The sequence below is a fragment of the Simochromis diagramma genome, unplaced genomic scaffold (assembly GCF_900408965.1).
Source record: "Simochromis diagramma unplaced genomic scaffold, fSimDia1.1 OVJJ01000603.1, whole genome shotgun sequence".
NCBI lineage: Eukaryota > Metazoa > Chordata > Actinopteri > Cichliformes > Cichlidae > Simochromis > Simochromis diagramma.
This window is the reverse complement of record NW_024387414.1, coordinates 2,141,965-2,161,517: the sequence shown is the minus strand read 5'-3', so window position 1 is coordinate 2,161,517 and position 19,553 is coordinate 2,141,965. Positions and strand designations below refer to the sequence as shown.

At 45.3% G+C, this 19,553-nt stretch overlaps 2 protein-coding genes across 6 annotated transcripts; both read right to left on the bottom strand.

Annotated features, from left to right (window-relative positions):
* Positions 1–5,403: 5,403 nt before the first annotated feature.
* On the bottom strand, positions 5,404–11,934 carry gpn1 (GPN-loop GTPase 1). Of its 2 annotated transcripts, none has more exons than XM_040011585.1 (13): positions 11,732–11,934; positions 11,203–11,296; positions 10,870–10,976; positions 10,745–10,782; positions 9,715–9,793; positions 9,543–9,637; positions 9,073–9,118; positions 8,834–8,980; positions 8,527–8,609; positions 6,226–6,265; positions 6,059–6,149; positions 5,878–5,979; positions 5,404–5,781 (listed from the first exon to the last, which is right to left on the bottom strand). In XM_040011585.1, exons 1-13 carry the CDS (start codon positions 11,897–11,899, stop codon positions 5,675–5,677), a joined length of 1,197 nt encoding a protein of 398 aa, XP_039867519.1. In that variant the 5' UTR covers positions 11,900–11,934; the 3' UTR covers positions 5,404–5,674. The 2 variants fall into 2 exon arrangements, with proteins under 2 accessions (XP_039867519.1, XP_039867520.1); XM_040011586.1 differs by having other exon boundaries at positions 5,878–5,976; positions 11,732–11,933.
* Positions 11,935–12,621: 687 nt separating this feature from the next.
* Positions 12,622–17,836, bottom strand: LOC120721415. 4 transcript variants are annotated; one of them, XM_040011727.1, is made up of 4 exons: positions 17,455–17,836; positions 16,851–16,910; positions 16,575–16,773; positions 12,622–16,318 (listed from the first exon to the last, which is right to left on the bottom strand). In XM_040011727.1, exon 4 carries the CDS (start codon positions 16,264–16,266, stop codon positions 15,052–15,054), a length of 1,215 nt encoding a protein of 404 aa, XP_039867661.1. In that variant the 5' UTR covers positions 16,267–16,318; positions 16,575–16,773; positions 16,851–16,910; positions 17,455–17,836; the 3' UTR covers positions 12,622–15,051. The 4 variants fall into 4 exon arrangements, with proteins under 4 accessions (XP_039867661.1, XP_039867660.1, XP_039867664.1 ...); XM_040011726.1 differs by having other exon boundaries at positions 16,680–16,773; positions 17,455–17,826; XM_040011730.1 differs by lacking the exon at positions 16,575–16,773.
* Positions 17,837–19,553: the final 1,717 nt, after the last annotated feature.

Genomic DNA, 19,553 nt, shown 5'->3' with positions numbered 1-19,553 from the left:
ACATGTGGCACGCGGCAGGAAAGCACCTGCTTCAGATGGAAATATTTGTGGATAGCAGGCGAGCAGCAGAAGCGCAGGAGCGTAAGCTGCACCGTCAGCTTTTAAAGGTCATTTTAGCAGCTACCCGCTGCAGAAGCCAAGTTAAACTTTCACCACTAGGGGGCACTGCTTGTATTGAGATGCTTTTGGATGATTTTGGATGCTTGGGAATTCTCAACGTCACACTGAGAATTCCCAAGCATCCAAAAATATCCATGGGTTCCCGACGGGCCAAGACAAACGCAGAAAAGAAACGCATAAACGGACCCAGCGTCAGTCAAGAGTGACGCCAGCATCACGAACAGGGTGGAGCATGTGACCCAAACGCTCGACAGAAGCCAAGTTTGATTCCTGAGGGCATTTACTGTGTCTTCCCCCGAGCGCGCTCCGCTGTCCTGTCTGAATAAGGACTAAAGAGCCCAAAAACTGTGGGTGAGATTACTAATCTAATCTCTTAATCTTAGTCACATGAGAGTGGTTCAATAAAACACAGAAAATGACCTGGGAGTGACCACTGAAGGACTGAACTCCAGCTCCCATGATGCACTGCAGCAGAACATAATGTTCTCACGAGCTGCCCCCAACTCTGAACCAGATGATGTAATGCATCTGCAGTGTGTGTGTATGTGTGTGTGTGTGGAGACAAGGTGAGCCAGAGGCTGCAGCAACAAGGAGAAGGAGAACCCTCCACATCCCAACTGATGATGTCATCTGCAGCCAATCAGCTGAGAGTGCTCAGAGCCACACCTTCTGTGTGTGTGTGTGTGTGTGTGTGTGTGTGTGTGTGTGTGTGTGTGTGTGTGTGTGTGAGAGAGAGAGAGATGTAAAATCGGGTTATGGATTCAGCAGAAACAATAACACATTGTGCTTTTATTTGAGCACTAAGGTGTTGCTGCAGAACAGAAATGAGGCTGTTTGCAGCAGTGCAATAGAATAGAATAGATTAGAATAGAATAGATGTGATGGGAACAGAGGAGGCGGGGCTCTGGCCAGTTCTGCAGGATGCTTTTGAGGACGAACAGCAGCAGAATAACTGGAAGAGGTGACATCACCTCTGAGGCCGTAAGATGATGTCACCAACAATGAGGTCATTGCAATGAAATGGATTCGGAGTGATGTCATCATAATGGGACTGAGTAAAAGCAAGAAAGTAAAGTGGATGAGTCATGCAGCTGAGGTGAGACTGGACAAACACATTAGCGCATCTTTTACTCGTGCTGTGAGGACATAACCTGCAGTGTTACACAAACAGAATTAGGTAAGGGTCACGTTAGAGTAAGATTAAGGTTTTAATCAGGTTAGGTTGAGCTCAGAGTAACGTTGAGAAAACGTTTGTGTAAGGTTAGATTTAGAGGGTTGGACAAAGGTACTGATGCTGACTCCCTGCTGAGCAGCTGCTTGTGGTACAGTGGGGTGTTCACTGTGTGGAGGAGGCGGGGCCCTGAAGGCTTCACTGGGCGAAGTACAACCTGCACAGGTGGCCAGTACACATGCCCACAGCCAAATTGAAATCTCCAGTGGAAGAGTGTGGCGAGAACACAGACCAGCTCTGGCTACAAGTCTGACTATGAGAAAATGATGATCTGAGTCGCTGGTTTCAAGCCTTATTGAATAAAACGTGAAAGTAATTTTGGCCCCACTGCAGTCAGAAAATAAGAATAATTCAGGCTCATCAGCATCATTCAGTTTCTCACAATCACTTTTAAAAGTATTTCGGTCAAAACACTTCACAATGGGATGAGGTGACGCCATCTTTTATATACAGTCTCTGCCTCTGCCTCATAATGCATGAGAACTCCTCAGCACTTACACATGATCACCATGTGACCGATTGAAACTGTGGGGCGTGGGTCTAAGCTGCTGCTGTGTTTTTGAATAAAGCTGGAATGCTGCAGGATTCAGATTAAACAAACGTGTTAAATTCATCGACAGGCACCGATGATTTCTTTGTGCCACGAAACACTCGCTCGGCCCTGAATGAAACGAGCTGGAGCGATGTGTCGGCGAGGCATCGTGACCGCAGCCCACTGAGGAAGAGGAGGAGGAGAGTGAGGGAGGGGCGAGCTTCAGGCTGAGGAGAGAGAGCAGCGTGGGCTGAATATCAGCGGAGGCGAGTAAACGCTGCAGGACGAGACTTCCAGAAACTCACCTGGGTTCACCGCCGTGACTTTCACTTTGTGTCGGGTCATTTTTCACAGTTTGAGGGAATTTTCAGACTAAAATCAAATCCTCAGATTCTGCCTTTGGGCTCTGCTGCAGGTGAGACACACACGGAGACATCAGCTGCAGACATGTTTGTCTTCTCTTATATATATGATATAAAGGAACAGCGTGGCACACGTCTCATGGGGCTCCTCAGAGCATCCCTCTCCTCTTTAGCCCGGAGGAGTCAAAGAATTTCACCTATGGGTCCATCTGACCTCAGATCGGTTTCTCACGTTGCCTCAGTCGCGCAGAGAAGACGGCGCTTCCTCTCTGCATGATTGACCTTTAACCTGCAGGTGTGGACGTCACTGCCAGGCCTGCTCCAGCCTCCCTCTCTTCTTAACCTCAGTCGTAGTTCAGGAGCAGTTTCAGGCGTGGCAGAACATCGACCTCTGCATCATCCAATCACCTTCCACACAGCACTCACCTGACATTCTCCTAACCCCGGGAACCCTACCGATCCCCTCTGGCACCCCTAACTTCTTGCTGCCCTGGATTTCCCAGCTCTGGCTCCTTAAGACCCGATCTGATAACAGAGCTTTTCATCAGACGGGTCGTGACAGGCAGCGAGTCCTGGAGGTGCATGGACTGATCTCCATCACAGAATCACGCCTGTGCTTAATGCTTTGCTGTCTGAGGGTCTGAAGATCACAGGTTTGTTCCTGCACACAGAGACTTCTCCAGGTTATTTTGATGGCATTGTGCACACGATGACATATTCAAGTCTAGATGTAGTGTTGTTGCAGTTTGGTGAATGTGTGCGTGCTCTCCAAGATTCCACTCTTCCTCCAGCAGTGTATTTTTATTTTTCATGAAACTGAAAATGACCCAGTTTAAACAGCTGATAAATAAAATCAAAGAAAAATAACATATGTTTATAAAACAATCTATTTTTTTTTTGTGTCCCAAAGTTTGATATAACATCCATGTGGAGCACACGGGGTGAAACACTAAAATTACTTCCACCTGGTGACAGTAGCCCCCCCCCCCAAGCTAGCATGACTCTGACCAAACTGCTAACGTTGCATCTTCAGAACCCATGGGTAACAGAGGCAGTGTCCATCTTTTATATACAGTCTGTATTGTGCAGGCAGGTGAAGCTCGGTGAAGATGAAACTGGTTGCAGCAGGGTTTGTGATTTTTAAAGTTTTAAAATGAATTTTTAGCTCTTGGTGACCTCACAGCGAGTCCCCTTCAGTCTCATTATCAGTCCACATACTTCTGAACACTCGCAGTTACCGACACACCTGCCGTCAGCTGATTATCCACGTTAGACAAAGTTTTAAATGAGTAACTAACTTAACTTTCCAGGTTTACATGAAAACCTGACAGATTCAGGCCCCCACTCTGGACACGAGCGCCTCATATCTGTGTGTTGGAGTGAACGGCGTCGCCGAGCTGAAAGAACACAAGCTAAACTTGTTTGAAGCTGTCAGTGTTTCGTGCAGGCGTGCCGTCTTCTCTGCGGCTTCGTGCTTTGTCCTTTTGAAAGCTGAAGTGAGTGGAGAGATGAGTCAGACGCTCTTCAGTCCGACCACGCTGCCGGATTTCAACGAGCGCGTAGGCGACAGAAGCGAGCGGCGTGTTGGCAGCTTGGTGGCAGATGGTCGGCGGGCGGACGACCTGAATCCATTCACAGAGCTCAGACATGAATGAAGACAAGCACATACACAACACACAATCCAGTACCTCCAGAAACACCAGAGAACTGCTGTCAAGTGGGAGGTTTTCTTTCCTCCATTCATCCTTTCACATCCTTTATTTTACAAGCACAGTTTGTTGGGAACACGCCGTCTCCTCCAGAGGAAAAACCTTTGCACACTTTTCAGCACCTCTTAATAAATTAAACAGAATCTAAGTCTTTCTGAACAGTAAACAGCAGAAAAGAATCCACATCTGGTGTTTACCAGCTGTTTACCAGACGCAAAGCAAAACGGTGAGCGTTGAAATGTCCTGCTGTGGAATGATGTCATCGATAACCACAGATTAAGGCCCTTTTGACCTTTGACACTAACGTTTGTTTTTGCGTTGCAGGCGACTCTATGAGCCTGCTTGCCCTGAGACACTTTCACAAAATCACAATGAAACGTGAAGCAGAATCCTGACCCGCTGATGGAGGAAATGATGGGGTTTCACACTGGAGCGGTACCACGGGTCATCGCGGCGAAGTCTTCAATGCTGTTTGAATCAGCACAGTTTGGATTCTCCATCAGCTGACGCAGAGCTCATCGGAATCATCACTTTAAGAACTGAAGGTCAGTCAGTCCTGAAAACCTCTGAATGTGTCCCCAAGTGCAGTCCCAAAAATCATCAAGCTCTACGAGGAAACTGGCTCCCATGAGGAAAGGAAGACCAAGAGTCACCTCTGCTGCTGAGGATAAATTCATCCGAGTCACCAGCCTCAGAAATGGCAAGGTAACAGCAGCTCAGATCAGACACATCTCTACATCAGCTGTTCAGAGGAGACTGTGAATCAGGTCTTTATGGTCAGGACAAAGGAAAAGCAGCAAGCAGGAGCAAGGAGTGGACATGAGACCAGTGCACATCTGTGCTTTGGTCTGATGAGTCCAAATTTGAGACCTTTGGTTCACCCACTGTGTCTTTGTGCCACACAGAAAAGGTGAACGACGGTCTCTACATGCATGGTTCCCACCACGAAGCACGGGGCAGGAGGTGTGATGGGGCACACTGAACCACAGCATCCTGCAGCCACATGTCATCCCATCATTTATTTAAGACAAACAGCCGACATCGGACTTAGTTTGACTCGTCTGTCCTTTAGTTTCTCACAGAGCTCATTTTGCCCACTAAACACTAGCATCCTGCTAATGCGTGCCGACTGGTCGGTTTAGGACAGGACGTCTCAGGAAGTGCAGTTCTCCGTTATTTCTCTGGACATTTGTGACCATCACAAGAACATCGTCTATGTTCTCTGAGAACATTTCAAAGAACCTGGACGCTTTATAGCGTCGTTGTTTAGGAGCTCACGGACTCCAGTGTAGAAAGTGTCTGAGAGAGACACGGCAGACTTCGGCTGGTTTACATCACTATCGATCAATCAGCACTCAGTGACCTGTTATTGTTCCGTAAACGTGGAGTTTGTTTCCTGACGTCTGAACAAAGACGGAGCTTCTGGAATCACGAGGTCGAGTCGAAGGCTTAAACCCAGTCCTGATATCAGAGCTCATTTTATTTTACATGCCATAAATCCTTTCAGTACTTTCACAAACAAAGCCAACAGTAATGGAACAGAAGATATAAAAATATAGTTCTCTCTCTCTTTTTGGGAAGGAGCAGCCAATCAGGTCACCTGATCATACAGGAAGTTCAGCCCTCGCTTCGTCGTGTCTGAACCTGTGACGAGGTGCGTCAGCAGTGGAAGATCTGCTCCAGGTAATAGTCTGTGTCCTGCAGAGGGAAACCTCTGAGGTCAGGGATCCTCGGGCATCATACACTTCCTGTTTCGGACCTGAACCACTTCCATCCTCTCCTTCAGGAAGTTTCCGAAGGCTTCGGTCTCCTTGCTCTCCTCCGTCACTGAAAAATCAAACATCATACGTCCGAATGTTTATGAAATAATTTCAGGCTTCTAAGAAAATCAGGAAGCTTAATCCACGCCAACTCTTTCCTCACCGGCGTGGTCGATGTCGTCTGTGTCGCTGTCCACCGCCTCCTCGTCAGGATTACCGCGTGTCATAATGAGGTCACTGGGCCCGGCGATGTCGGCTTCATCTGCTGGCAGGAAGTCAATCGGTCAGTTAGAACTACAAAAACGTAGCATAACAACAGTTTAGCTTCATGGCGCCGGCTCTACCTGTGGACGGCGTGTTCCTCATGTCAACGGCTCCCAGGTCCTTCCGGAGCCGCTCGAGCTGCTCCTGCTGCTTCTTGCTCTGAGCGTCGGTCTGCAGGACAGGAAGTCGGTTCAGACAGGATGACGTGAGGGCGGAGCAACAGGGAGAAACAAAACAGAGCACTCACCAGCTGTTTGCGGAGTCGTTCGTACTCGGGTCGGTAGTCCCTGAGGAAGCAGGAGGAAGACTTCAGTTCGTCACAACAATTTGTTTCCTCCATGAAAAAAAAAAAAAAAAAAAAAAGAACCCAACGCTCAGCGTCGAGCTCCACGACTCAAAAGTCTAGTTTTTATTTTTGAGTTAAATAAAATAACTGTTACTGTTGCTAACCACCACACCATGTTTTACAGACTGTATACTGCTTATGTGGTTATATGGATACTGCAGCAAACAGAGTCCTGTGGTCATTAATTCAAAGTCATTATTTATGGTTTCGTGATGCACGCTCAGTCATCCAGGTCAGGAAATCACTGATTAACCCTTTAAAGCCCACCACAGAACCAAGTCCGCTACAGCTTATCTTTATATTTTTACCTGCTGCAGTGCAGAAGTGTCTTGCCCAAGGACACAACGACCAGGACAGACAGAGCTGGGGATCGAACTGGTTACAAGATGAGCTTCCCAACCCGCTGAACCACGGTCGCCCACAAAATATTTCTAGGTTTATCCCTCAAAACTTTAAATGCAAAAAGTTGCGCAACATACTTTCCAACTACAGAGAATTTATTCTGAGTGTCTTCATAGTTTAATTTTTGACACTAATTTTCCTAAACTGCAGGAAAAACAAAATATTTTTGTGCACAACATGCAAAAAACCATCAAAATAAACTAATTCATACAAAAGTGTGATTTAAGTTTATGGCTTTCTGTACAGTTTCTGGGAGGCTTTAAAGTCACATGACTTTACAAAACTGCAGCAAACCTTTGAAAGGCCTTGTAAAAACTACGTTTCCCACAATCAACTTTCTGGGATTATTTATGGGTATTTGGCGCCCTCTAGTGGCTGACACCACGCGCAGCGTCCTCATATTGCAGACACAAAGGACATTTAATCTCTTTACTATTCTTCATCTTTAATAGAGTCATAACTTATAGGACTTCAAAAAAAACACTTCAGGTAAAAAATAAAATACAAATTAAAAACCTCTCAGCTTTATGAGGACCAAATGTTTTTATAACTCGCCTATTAAAACTGTATTAAAGCTTAAAGGGCGACAGTGGCTCAGGGGGTTGGGAACCGGAAGGTCGCCGGTTCGATCCCCGGGCTCTCGGTCCTGGTCGTTGTGTCCTTGGGCAAGACACTTCACCTGCCGCCTACTGGTGATGGTCAGAGGGGCCGATGGTGCAATATGGCAACATCGTCAGCCTGCCCCAGGGCAGCTGTGGCTGCAACTGTAGCTGCCTCCACCAGTGTGTGAATGTGAGAGTGGAATTGTAAAGCGCTATATAAATGCAATCCATTATTACTATTAAAGTTTTCAATATGACGGGTGTGGCCTCGCGATACAGGTGTAGCTTGTTAGATTTGTACTGCTGATTGTCATTTATGCTTAGAAATATCTACTCATATATGCTTAGAGTTGTATAATCAATGTCATGTTGGTAGAGGTTTGATCCTTAATAGTCTGCAAAGGCTTGGTGTGAATTCCAGAGTGTTCTGGCATTCACATCCTGGGAGCGTGGGAGAGGTCGTACCTGCTCTTATTGTTTTATGGTAGGATAAACGTGGCTATGTCAGTTTTAGGCTAAGTGCCTTTTGTTTAGATGGACCGCTAGACTCCTGGCACCAGCTTTGGGGAGTCTTCACAGGGTCACATCTTGCACTTGCACACACACACACAGTACTCTGTGTGTATGTAGACGTCATATGTTAATGAACCTATGTATATTCATGTGAATAAAAGGAGTGCTACGGGGAACCTGGCTGAGAGTCTGACGGAGGTCAAGTGGGTGGAACGACACTTGGCTCCAGGCAGGTCTCTGCATGAGTAACATGAAGAACTTTGCCTACTTGGTGTTCAGTGCTTTTGCTGTGTAGTTAAATTGTCTCGTTCCAGCGGTGGGCCTGTGCTAGACAGACCCAACATAGCTGCTAGCCGCCAGTTTCCTAATCAAGTTTGCTACTGTTGGAGGAGAAGTTGGTCACATGTGGCTAAAATGCTAAAAAAACAAACAAACAAACAAAGATTTTACACGTGTTCATATTTAGAAAAGTTTCATTCAGTGTTGTTGTTGTTTAACTACTTAAATCATGTCAGGTTTGAGGTTTTATTCTGACGCTTTGAGCAAACAAAGATAACCTCGTGTTTTTCCCCTCTGGTCAAAAAGTGCCTGAATGTTTTAAAACAGCTGTATAGAGTCAGATCAGCTCACTGGGAACTCCTCATGCTAATGATCATGCATCTTATCACCAGTGTGTCTGACTCACCTCTCGTACTCCTTGGCCGCGTCCTCCACCTGCACAAACAGCTCGTCTAATCCACTTCCTGTCACCGCAGACACGCCCACCACCTGCAGGTGCAGAGACTTTATCGCTTTATCCTTTTCTCTAACTTGCTCTGACCCATCAGTGCATGAGGTAGTGTGGCTACATCCATCCTTTACATACAGTCTATTTAAAACCCTGTAAGCAGGTAAACCGTCAGCATAGCCTCTCCCTGTGTGCGTCACACAAAGTTAAAACTTTGGGGTTTAAGGATTTGCTAAGGGTCCAGTTTTTCGGCGGTCCCTCTCACCCTCAGGTTGGTGTAGAACTCGTCCAGCACGAGGCTCATGGAGCGCGTCAGGTTGCTCACGTACGAGGTTTCCTGGTTCAAAGCGTCCTGGAAAGCCTCAAAGTCCTGCATCCACTCCACCGCAAAGCTGTGGTCAATGATGTCGGTCTGAAAAAGAAAACCACGAGAGGAAACCCCGTCATCAAACCACAGAAACAACGAGTTCAGCAATGAGCCGGCAGCACGCCGAGCGTCCTCACCTTGTTCATGACCACGATGAAGGGCAGCTTCGTCTTGTAGAGGATACTGAAACACAAAGAATCAGAGGACTTAAACAAAAACTCTGCTGACTGTCCTGATGGGATGCTCAGGTATATTTAGTGACTCATTTCAGGTAAGAACAAGGCCTCCACAATCCCCTGGCTCTTATTTTGAAAGTCTAGCTGCTGTCGTGTATCCCAAACGGCAGGATGATCGAGGGCTTCTGAAGTATCTCTGCAGCCTGCAGCTGGACTCCAGCTCCACCGACTTGGACTGGAGATGGGGGAGGACACGCCCATTTGCTGCTACCAGAACTATGGTGACCAGCGGCGGTCTTAGAAAGTGGAGCTGGAGTCCGACTCCAAGGTGAGAGACTAACGGGAGGAGCAGCTGCTGTAAATCAGACCTCAGAGTCATCACGTCTCACAGAAAACATTAAAATGAATCTGATGTGGTTGGTGTTCGGTACCTGCAGGCGTACAGCATGTTGGACATGAAGGTGACGGGGTTGACGCTGCGGGACGTGTCCATGACGTAGATCACCACACAGGGGAAGGATGACGCCTACAAACGCACGCAGACGCTCTAAACGACTCGTCTTTATTCATAACTTGGACATAAAAGCAGACGAGCAGACCCACCAGAGCTTCGGTGATGATGGTTCCAGACGCCGACCAGGTGAAGACTTCGATCTGACCTGGAGTGTCAATCAGGACGTACCTGGAGAGAGACACCTGCTCATTCATACGCTGCTCAAAAACATTAAAGGAAACTTTAATCAGGATCAGCTGCTTCGCTGTGAATGAAATGAACAACAGGTGAAACAACACTGAGACAACCCTGAACAGGACTGGTTTTACTGGAGGACATTTTTCCCCTTTTACTGTTTTTCAGGATTTTTGCATTTGGCTACGGTCAGCATCAGGCCCGACCTGCACATCTTTACACAGATAGTCCGACTCCTGCAGGATGGCACATCCATAAGTGCTATTGAAGGTTTGCCGTGTCTCCCAGCAAAGTCTCAAGAGCATGGAGGAGATTCCAGGAGACAGGCTGTTACTCTAGGAGGGCAGCACTCCTAGTAACAGGAGGAACAGGATGAGCACGACCAGAACTACAAAGAGGCCTCCACTGAGACACCACTGCAAATGTCCAACCAATCAGACACAGACGGGGGGCGTTGTCGGAGCCTATGCTGGTGCAGCCTCTTATCTCGAGACTATGCAGGCCGTCCCTAGAGGATGAAGGAACTGATCCATGCACTGCCCCGCATCGCCCGACCTAAATCACTAGAACTCCTCTGCGATGTTACGTTTCTCATCAGGACATCACCCCGGCGCCGTCAGGCATTCATGCAAACACGTGGGGGGATTCAAACTCCCGAGAATCATTTCTGAACTCCTGCAACGAAATCTGAACAAAACGGGCCTGCATCGATTTTTTTACTTTGATTTTGGGGCGTCTTTGAATTTAGCCCTGTGTAGGCGCATCATTTCAATTTCCATTACCGCTAACCTATTACCCTCAGTGAGATCTGCTGTGCTTTAAGGTGTTCCTTTAATATTTTGGAGTGTTGTGCATCACAACCACACACAGGATGCTGCTGGCGTCCCTCACAATCCTTAAAACATTTAGCTGCATTTAGCTGCAAATAAGCAGCTACACACTGACCGGTGATTCTGTCGCTTCTTCTCGATGAACTGCATCACCTGAAGAAAACAAACACAAAGTCAGCATCCGAACTGTTTGTCTGGTGTGGACATTCGTACCGCGAGATGTTGAGATTTGTGAGTCACCTGATCAAAACGGGTGGCGAACAGGTTGAGTGACGTCACGATGCCGCCGTTGGGTCCGAGGCCGTACTGCTTCATCACCTCCTTGTAGTTCACCGTGTCCCTGATGTCTGAAAGCAGGAGGACAGACAGAGAAAACTAACAGACGCTGAAGATGACGTGGAGCTAAAAGTCTTTCCGGCTCCGTTTGAGTCACAAAAACACGAGAAGGTTTATTTGCTTTCGCTGTGATGTGTAATCAAATATTAAATGCACTTCTGCAAATCCAGCATCGCACAAGTTTTAAGTTCAGTTTGGTTTGAATGAGTAGCGTCCAGCAAACAGATGGATCCTTACCAATGTTTGCAGGGAAAGGGACCTCGTGGACGGCGGGGTCCAGGTTGATGACATATGGAGGAGCTTTGAGGGAATGCAGGTGAGCCGTCAGCCTCTGCAGGAAACAAAAGTACTCAGATTACTCGTGACTGCGGCTCACTTCACAACAGGCAGACAAACAGGAAACACTGTTCATATGGAGGAAATGTTCTGAGGAAGAGGAGGGAAGCTTTCTCTAAGTTATTTTATTAAAGGCTGTTGTAGGATAACTAACCTGCTGCCTCTCCTACCTGACTGAAATCAAACTGATTTTGTTTGATGCTAATGGGTTTGTGCGCGGTTTGGGGGCTTCCTCGGTGTGCCACAGAAAGCTGGTTGGTACCTGAGTTTTAGCTGAAATTAAATAATAAAAAAAGCTCTTCCTCCTCCTCTGATGTAAACCTGCTCACACACCGGTACCTGTCGCTGCTCGTTTATTTACCTTTCGCTCTCTCTGAAGAAGCTAACTCATGCGGCTAGCTGCGTTAGCCGCTAAGGGACCGGGACTCACCTGGACGAAGGTGGTTTTCCCGGAGCCCGCCATGCCGAGCACGATGAGACACACGGGTTTGTCCCCGGCAGCAGCTCCCGGGTCCCCGCTGCCACCTGCCGTCGCCGAACTGCCCCGGGTCTCCGGGAAAGCCGCATCAGTGCCGGGACAATCCGCCGCCGCTGCCATGATGCTGGAGGGATATTATAGTAACCGGCTGCCGTCCACACGCAGCCGCTGTCGTAAAATGGAAACGCGGTGTTCAAAACGAAAGCCAGAAGGCAGCAGCGTGTTTAATAAACCATGACGAAAACACAAGGAAACTTTATTAGAATATTTTACAGATAAATTAATATAAATAAAAAACACATGACTGCAGAGAGTAAAATATTTCTACTGTTCACGGGTCTTAAAAAATTAGAAATATTACTTTTAGTAAATTTTAGTAGTTTATAATTTATTAGTAACGCAGTATATAAATAATTAATCATTTCTATATTATATATATTTCTGTATTTTAAAAGAATATTGGCTTTACTAGTTTTATGTTTTGCAAATATTTTAAATAATTAATTTTAATATACGTAACTGGAATTTTCACATGTCTCACTAACACTTCCTTTTTTTTAAAAAAAAAATTACAAACCAATAAATACTTATTTTTCTCATTATAGTCTAGAAATATTCTGAAATTTTACTTTCCTTGAATAAAACTCTAAAAGAAGTAGATTCTTCGTGAAATGAAAATTGCTAGAAGTGTGGTGGATGATTTTCACAATAAGACCTCTGTCGTGTCTCCTCCAGCAGTGGATAAAACTTCAACATAATAAACATTTGCATAAAAACAGATTTTAAATGTGTGGATTTTAAATTTTGCCACATGAATGAATGTGAACGAGGTAAAACAGCCAGCCTTTTCAGTCATTTTATTGCAAATGAAAAATGTGAGCATACATGTAATTAAATCTTCAGTGCAGATTAAAAGTACAATACACCATCCATAAGCAAAAGCCTCATAATAATCAGACGATAACACAGTCTAACTCAGACAAGGGCACCAGTCATTCAATATAATAATCAAAGTTAAGAAGGAGAAATAATGAGACCAAAAATATGAAATAATAGGATACGACAAAAAAGAAAACATCAAAAGTCAGAGTCAGCTATCAAAAGAATTTAAAACATCAAAAAGTGTAAAAGATTTCTGATTATGGTGCAAAGCAGAAATTCAGTTTCCAGTTTAAACCAAAACTACAACAATGAAAGATTTAGAAATCTGACGACGAGCACGTTCAGGAGCTGCAGCTGAGCAGGATCCAGACTCACCGAGCCGTCACTGCTTTTCTTATCTGTAGAACATTGTGATCTGCAGCTGTCTTCTATCCAGCGTTCTGTCCTTGACTTTTTGTTTTCTAAATGAGAAACTCTCTCCAAAATCTGTTCTGCAGCGTTTCACTGCAGGTCGCAGTCGGACGTGAAATACAGCAGTGAGCTCTCACAATCACAGTAAACTGAAACTAGGTCTTCAAATATATTTTACTCGACTGAAATAAAACTAAAAACACTGCCTGAAATGATCCTGTGCTTCCTTAAGGGAACTTGAGATCGACCCATTTAGATCATTTCATATTTTTATTATTTCAGTCTAGAGCAGCTTTGCATGAGTCACTGTTAAAAATAATCCTTCTTTACCTTCTGCTGAACCTGGATGTAGCCACTGTGATGTCACCCTTTGTTTTCAGCTTGTGGAATTGAACAAATTATTTTACTGTTACAATATAATCTACAGCATTAACATTGCATTAACAGTATAACAGAGAGCTTTAAGACGGCATTAAGATGTTCAAACATACAGGCGCCATATTAACCTTTATTCCAGGTGCAGTTATAACTATTTTTATACACACCCTGCAGTTTGTGCTTCTTAAAGAGTTGAAGCTCAGTCAGTTAATTGAAGGTCAGAAGCTTCGTCCGGCGCTAGGTCCAGACGATCTATTGTGTAAGTGACTTAGAGCTACGGAAGGACACGCTTACAAAACATACATGCCATGTTATTCATTATTATCTTTTATTCGTTTATATCCTTTTTATTAAGCTTTGAGTAGTGGCATTTGATTAAAGCATTTATTCAATATATTCCGTATATAGTTTCAGTTAGGTTGTTACACATATGAGAGTGGCTTCTGTCTGGTAAGAGGTCATGAGTTTAGTTGGCGAGGTGAGACAGAGGGCATTTGAGGTCGAGACACACACACATAGTAGGTAGACTCATTTCTAGGTAAGAGTTTGCAAGCTTGTAACTGCATTTTGGAGACGGAGAAAATGTTCTTTTCAAATGTGTCAGAAGTCGTTAACAGAACATTTGTGGTTTTGAAACTTATGCATGTCATGTATCTGCTTGACGCAACAGGGTGCGTAATAATACCCCGATGCTATAAAACAACTGCTTGTGTATTGTTAGGAGGAGATCGATGCTGATTGTGTGACAGCGGAGGAGCAATAATGTCAGTGACACAAACACATCGATGGGAACGTGGGCACGAAGTGGGCTGTATTATTACTGTGGGCATAACACTCTTTTGGTTCGTGTTCCTATGGGAAGTGTAGGAACGTGCGCAATGGTGAGATTAGGAGCTCCACTTGTGCTAATTGGGGGCAGAGTAAAGGTTATACCAGAAAGAAACATACGCACATTGGCAGCCAGGCGCAAGAGACACATTTTGGCAAAGAGAGGGACCGAGGGAGCACATGCCTACGACCCTAGGATGAATTCACCCACCTGGATTGATTCCATAGGAGTTCCCAATGAATATAAATTAGCAGACCAAATAGCTTCAGGATTTGAAAGTATGTTCACATGGATAACACCGAATAAAAATGTTGACCGCATAAACTATGTCCATTATAATGTGCTGAGGCTCTCTAACCTGACCAGGGACGCCAGGGAGGGGCTCGCGGAACAATTGGGTCCGACCTCGTTGATGGCAGTGCAAAACAAGATGGCCCTTGACATGTTGTTGGCGGAGAAGGGAGCGTGTGTGCCGTGTTTGGTGACCAGCGTTGTTTTGTATCCCTCCTCGATATCTGAAACTGTAACAAGCTTCAAGCTTCATCATTATTCTTTTCACAGTCGTCGTTTGTTTGTATCAGGAGTGTGCTGAGGTATCATCCAGCACTCCTTGTTTGATTGCCAAATTGCATCCGTTTACTAAAGTTTCAAACTGGAGCTCCGCCTCCTTGGACGCTCTGTTAGTACAGTGACCTCACAGCAGCCATATTATTGGTCACATGATGTCATTAAAAATGCTCCACAAGTCTCCAACAGCACAAAGCTCAGTTACTCACTCAAAAACAATCCATTGTGAGCTGTACTCGAATGAGTACTGACGTCGGGCTCTGCACTCTCTGGCCCAGTGTCCAAACTTGCTGCAGTAAAAGCAGCGACCTTTTCTCTTATTCCTGCGAGTCTGGCTGCTTCGAGGTGGCTCTGGCAGTGCCAGCAGATCTGATCTCCACTCTCCCGGATGAGTTACAGATGGCTGATGTTTTGAGGTAAACGTGCCCTTTAACTCCATGTTTTCTAAAATAAATTTGATCTTGGAAAAAGTAAAAGTTTCCCACTCAACATGATCCTTCAAAAGCTTCGCCACGTGAGGCTGCAACTTATCTACAAGGTGAAGATTAAACAGAAAAGCATTTGCTTCACTCATAGTGGAATTCCACAGTCGGTGGAAACGTTCAGTGAAATCTGTCACCGACTCTCCGGGTTTCTGAAGAATCAACCAAGGGGGCACAAATTCAGGGTCATTCCAGGCTGCATTTTTAATCGAGGTGGCGCACTGTGTGTCGAGCCAGGCCGTCATATCACGAGTACGTCGCCACCTGGCCTCGCCATCCACTCCTGGCAAGTCAAAATGTTCCTTCACATTTTCCCACTTGTAGTTATAAACTAACTTCAGCAACTTTTTGAGCTCAGCAGGAGACGGCTGATACACCATGCAGGTGAAACGCAGCCACCTGTGGAAGTCGCTCGGTGTTTTGATGGCGTCAGGAGCATCTCTTAACAGACCGTAGAGCTCGCCTGGGGTCCATACGGCCTTTATGCCATCCACAAATTCTCTGCCGCTGCTCTGCTTTTCTGCCGTAGACCAGGTCGCGACAGGCGACTCTTTCGGAAGACTTCCCTCATCCGTTTGCGTGCCTTTTTCCTCAGGCGACTCTTTCGGAAGACTTCCCTTGTCCGTTTGCGTGCCTTTTTCCTCAGGCGACTCTTTCAGATGACTTCCCTCGTCCGTTTGCGTGCCTTTTTCCACTTGCGTTTTAACTTGTGGAATATTTGGCGGCGGTTGTAGTACTTTTTCAGCTTCGGGACCTTGGTGCCCCTGAAGGAGCCAGTCATAGTTTAGCCCCACTTGTTGCAGCTCCTTGAATAACTTCTCCTCACTCGGGTGAGGTTGTACCAGTGTCACAGCAGAAGGAAATTCCTTTCGCTGCTCTGGTCTTTTGGGACCTTCAAATGTTTTCTGCCTCAGACGCTTTGAGCTGTTGGACCCCATGATGCTCGCTCTCGGTGTGCAGTGAAGGCTGATTAACACTCCAGGTGTTTATCTGATCACAGAAACAGAATAAATGTTGATCAGTTTTGGAAACACACTCGTGATGTTCAGATTGGCACAGTTAACGGATAAATAAAGGCCGTCTCATCATCATCATCATCATAACCTGTAACCCCCATCGTGTAAAATGACCAATTAACATCCAGAAAACTTTCATCATGCCTGATATATTATGACATCATCATGACTAATATGTGTGTGCTGCATCTAAAGTCAAAGGTCACTCTTTCAAGGATGCCAATATTCACATTTTGGACAGAGAAGACGGAGTGAACGACCCTCTTTAGACGGAGGGCGGAGCTTATGACACCGACTGTCTGACGTTCTTATGGAGAACAGTGGAGTTTAAATACCAGGGACTCTCCACCGTTTGGTTTTACAGCTGCAGAAGCTTCTCGGATGAAACTTAAAGAAGTCCAGTGGCTTTTCTTTCCAAGAAGCAGATCTCTGCAAAGACCAGATTATGAACAAAGTGACAAAATTATTGGAACTTTCGATTATTGTGTCTTTGAGTGTTTTAATACCTTTGGAAAAGGGCGAAATAACAGTGCAGGGTCCAACGTCATGTGGCTAACAACGAGGAGCTGTGAAGGCAGGACAGAGAGAAGTTATCGCTCTGTTGTTGAACACAAGCATGCAAAGCATATCTTATCCCACGCAGACAGCTTTCTGTGAGCACGCTCAACTGAAGCCTTAAACTTGTCCACTACAAACTCAGGCAGTGACAAGTAGTCTGATGACAGCAGCATGAAACTAATTCAGAACATTCGACGCGGTTTGCGATTCAGAGAAGAGAAAGAGGAAGTAAAGGATGCAGATTTACTGAAATAAAGGCACTTACAACCTGCTGTAAGAAATACTACCCCAGTACTCTTAGTCGAGTAAGTGAAAAAGTCTGAAGCCACCATTCATTTCTTTTGGAAGGTGTTTCAGAGAGAAACTGGTCATATTTTATCGTACCACCCACGACTCAGGGCAGAGTTCCCCAGTAATTAGCTTCAGTTTATATGATCTGTAATTATGTTTACCTACAAATACTTAAAGGTCAATTAATATTAATAACTGTACTACAAATAAATGCAAGTCTTTGGTTGGAAACAAAAAAATGTATAGAAATTGCCTTCCTACCTGTACATTTATCCTTTCTGAGGTCCTGACGAGTAAAGTGAGCGAGGAAGTTCAGAGAAGACAAAGGCTGATCTCATCTCAGCGTGAGGCTGGTAGATCCACACGACTGCTGTCGTTTCCTCTTCTAAAACACAGTAACAGAAAGTTTGTCCTCAGAGCGGAGCAGATGTGGACAAGCGTGAATTAAAAAGTGGGTTCGGTTTGGCCTGAAATTTGTCTGTTTGCAGCACGGAGCCTCTGATGAAGACGCCTGCTGGAAAGTTACAGGGGCGGAGCTCGAACTGAGAGGCTGAATCATGAAACTATGAAAGTACAGATATAGAAATGGGCTGAACAGACTTTTGGATATCTGCAGTTCCTTTCACGCATGGGAAATCTGTTTTTTATTTTTTAAATAAAAACTGCAAACCATGAGGTGACAAACTGGTATATGGTCCCTGTGCTGCAGGCGCAGCTGAAGGGCAGTGAACGCCTTTTCTCTGTTTTCACAGGCTCCAAAACATTCCCAGTCTAAACTAGTTTGCAGTGTCTGCCTTTACAGATGGATTCTGTGCATTATTTTGTTTCATACCAAGATTCAGCTTTCGTTCGCCTACGTCCTGTTTTATATCCTTAACCCTTTGACCCCTGCGTGGAATACATGTGCAGACATGCAGGACCTCCACAAAAAACACAGAGTCCCGTTTCCCCTCTTTGCCCAGCGCCTCTCAACATATGAACTGTGTTTGACCTGCATAGGGGACTGGATTTCAGTACAAGTGATGTCTGTGATCTTTGTTTAGTGACGGGTGTAGAAAAAAAAGTTTCCACCTTCCACCAAGTTTAAAGCGAGGGGCGAGTCCTGCGCTGCAGCTGCTGAGATGAAAGCAGGAAGAACTGTTAACTGACTCAAATATGTCACCCTGTTATTTTTAAAGTGACTTTTTGTGACTTCCTTCTGCAAATTCTAAAGTATTTTAATTCAATTCAGTTTTATTTATACACAACAACAGTCACCTCAGAGCGCTTTATACTGTAAGCTAGACTGTACAATAATACATACAGAGAAAAACCCAACAACCATATGACCCCCTATGAGCAGCACTTTGGCGACAGTGGGAAGGAAAAACTCCCTTTTAACAGGAAGAAACCTCCAGCAGAACCAGGCTCAGGGAGGGGCGGGGCCATCTGCCTGTATTTTACCAGGTGCCTTTCATCTAAACTAGTTCAGTAGCACTTTAGATTATAGTTCAGTAATAAAACAGCAATAGTTGGATAATAATGTGAAAATAAAGACTCCGTGGGGTGTGGAAATTCAGAGACCCCATTTTTAGACCGATTACGTCACAGAGACGTGATGAAGGCTGTCCAAATTCGAAGACTCTTCCAAATGCAGCCGACAAGTGCGTCCTCCTTTTCCCCAGATTTGAAGGATGTGTCAGGTGTATCCTTCGTGGCCCAACCTATCCCATAATTCATAGCGCTGCCCAGCCGATTCCAGTTTCCAACAATGGCGGCAGCTACTTCATTTTAATATTACTCTTGTTACTCTTTCTGGAGAGAGAAAAGAAACTGCTGTACGTAGAGAATGTAGCTGTGTAAACTTCAAATATCTGCTCGATTTATCAAGACATCACATATTTCTAAAAGTGCTCCGACATTTTCGGAGACGTCTGTTACCCACCAGCTCGATAGCTGACCGGGGCGATAACGGCGAACTCCCGGCACATCGTTTTCAACCCACCTGAGTTAAACATGATATAAAAGTCACTCAGATAACTTAAAAATGTTATTTTTTCAGTGTTTGATTTGTTCCTGAGTAAATCGGTTTGGCTGAGATTAAAGTTCTAGTTTTCACACAGCTGAATAAACGTCAAACAGAAAACTGATTAAATCGAAGTGTGAGACGGTGGAGAGTTTACTCCAGTGTCCTGTTATATTGAGGAAGCGAGCAGCAGACGGCCGAGTTTCTTAAACTCTACAGAGACAGCGGTGACGCAAATCTGTCCAGCTTTTTCAGTCTTCAAAGGACCCGCCCACGTAGACCGCGAAGGCCGGGTCCTCAGGAGGATGCAGCCTATGAATTTGGACACAGCTAATAACAATGCAATGCCATGTAA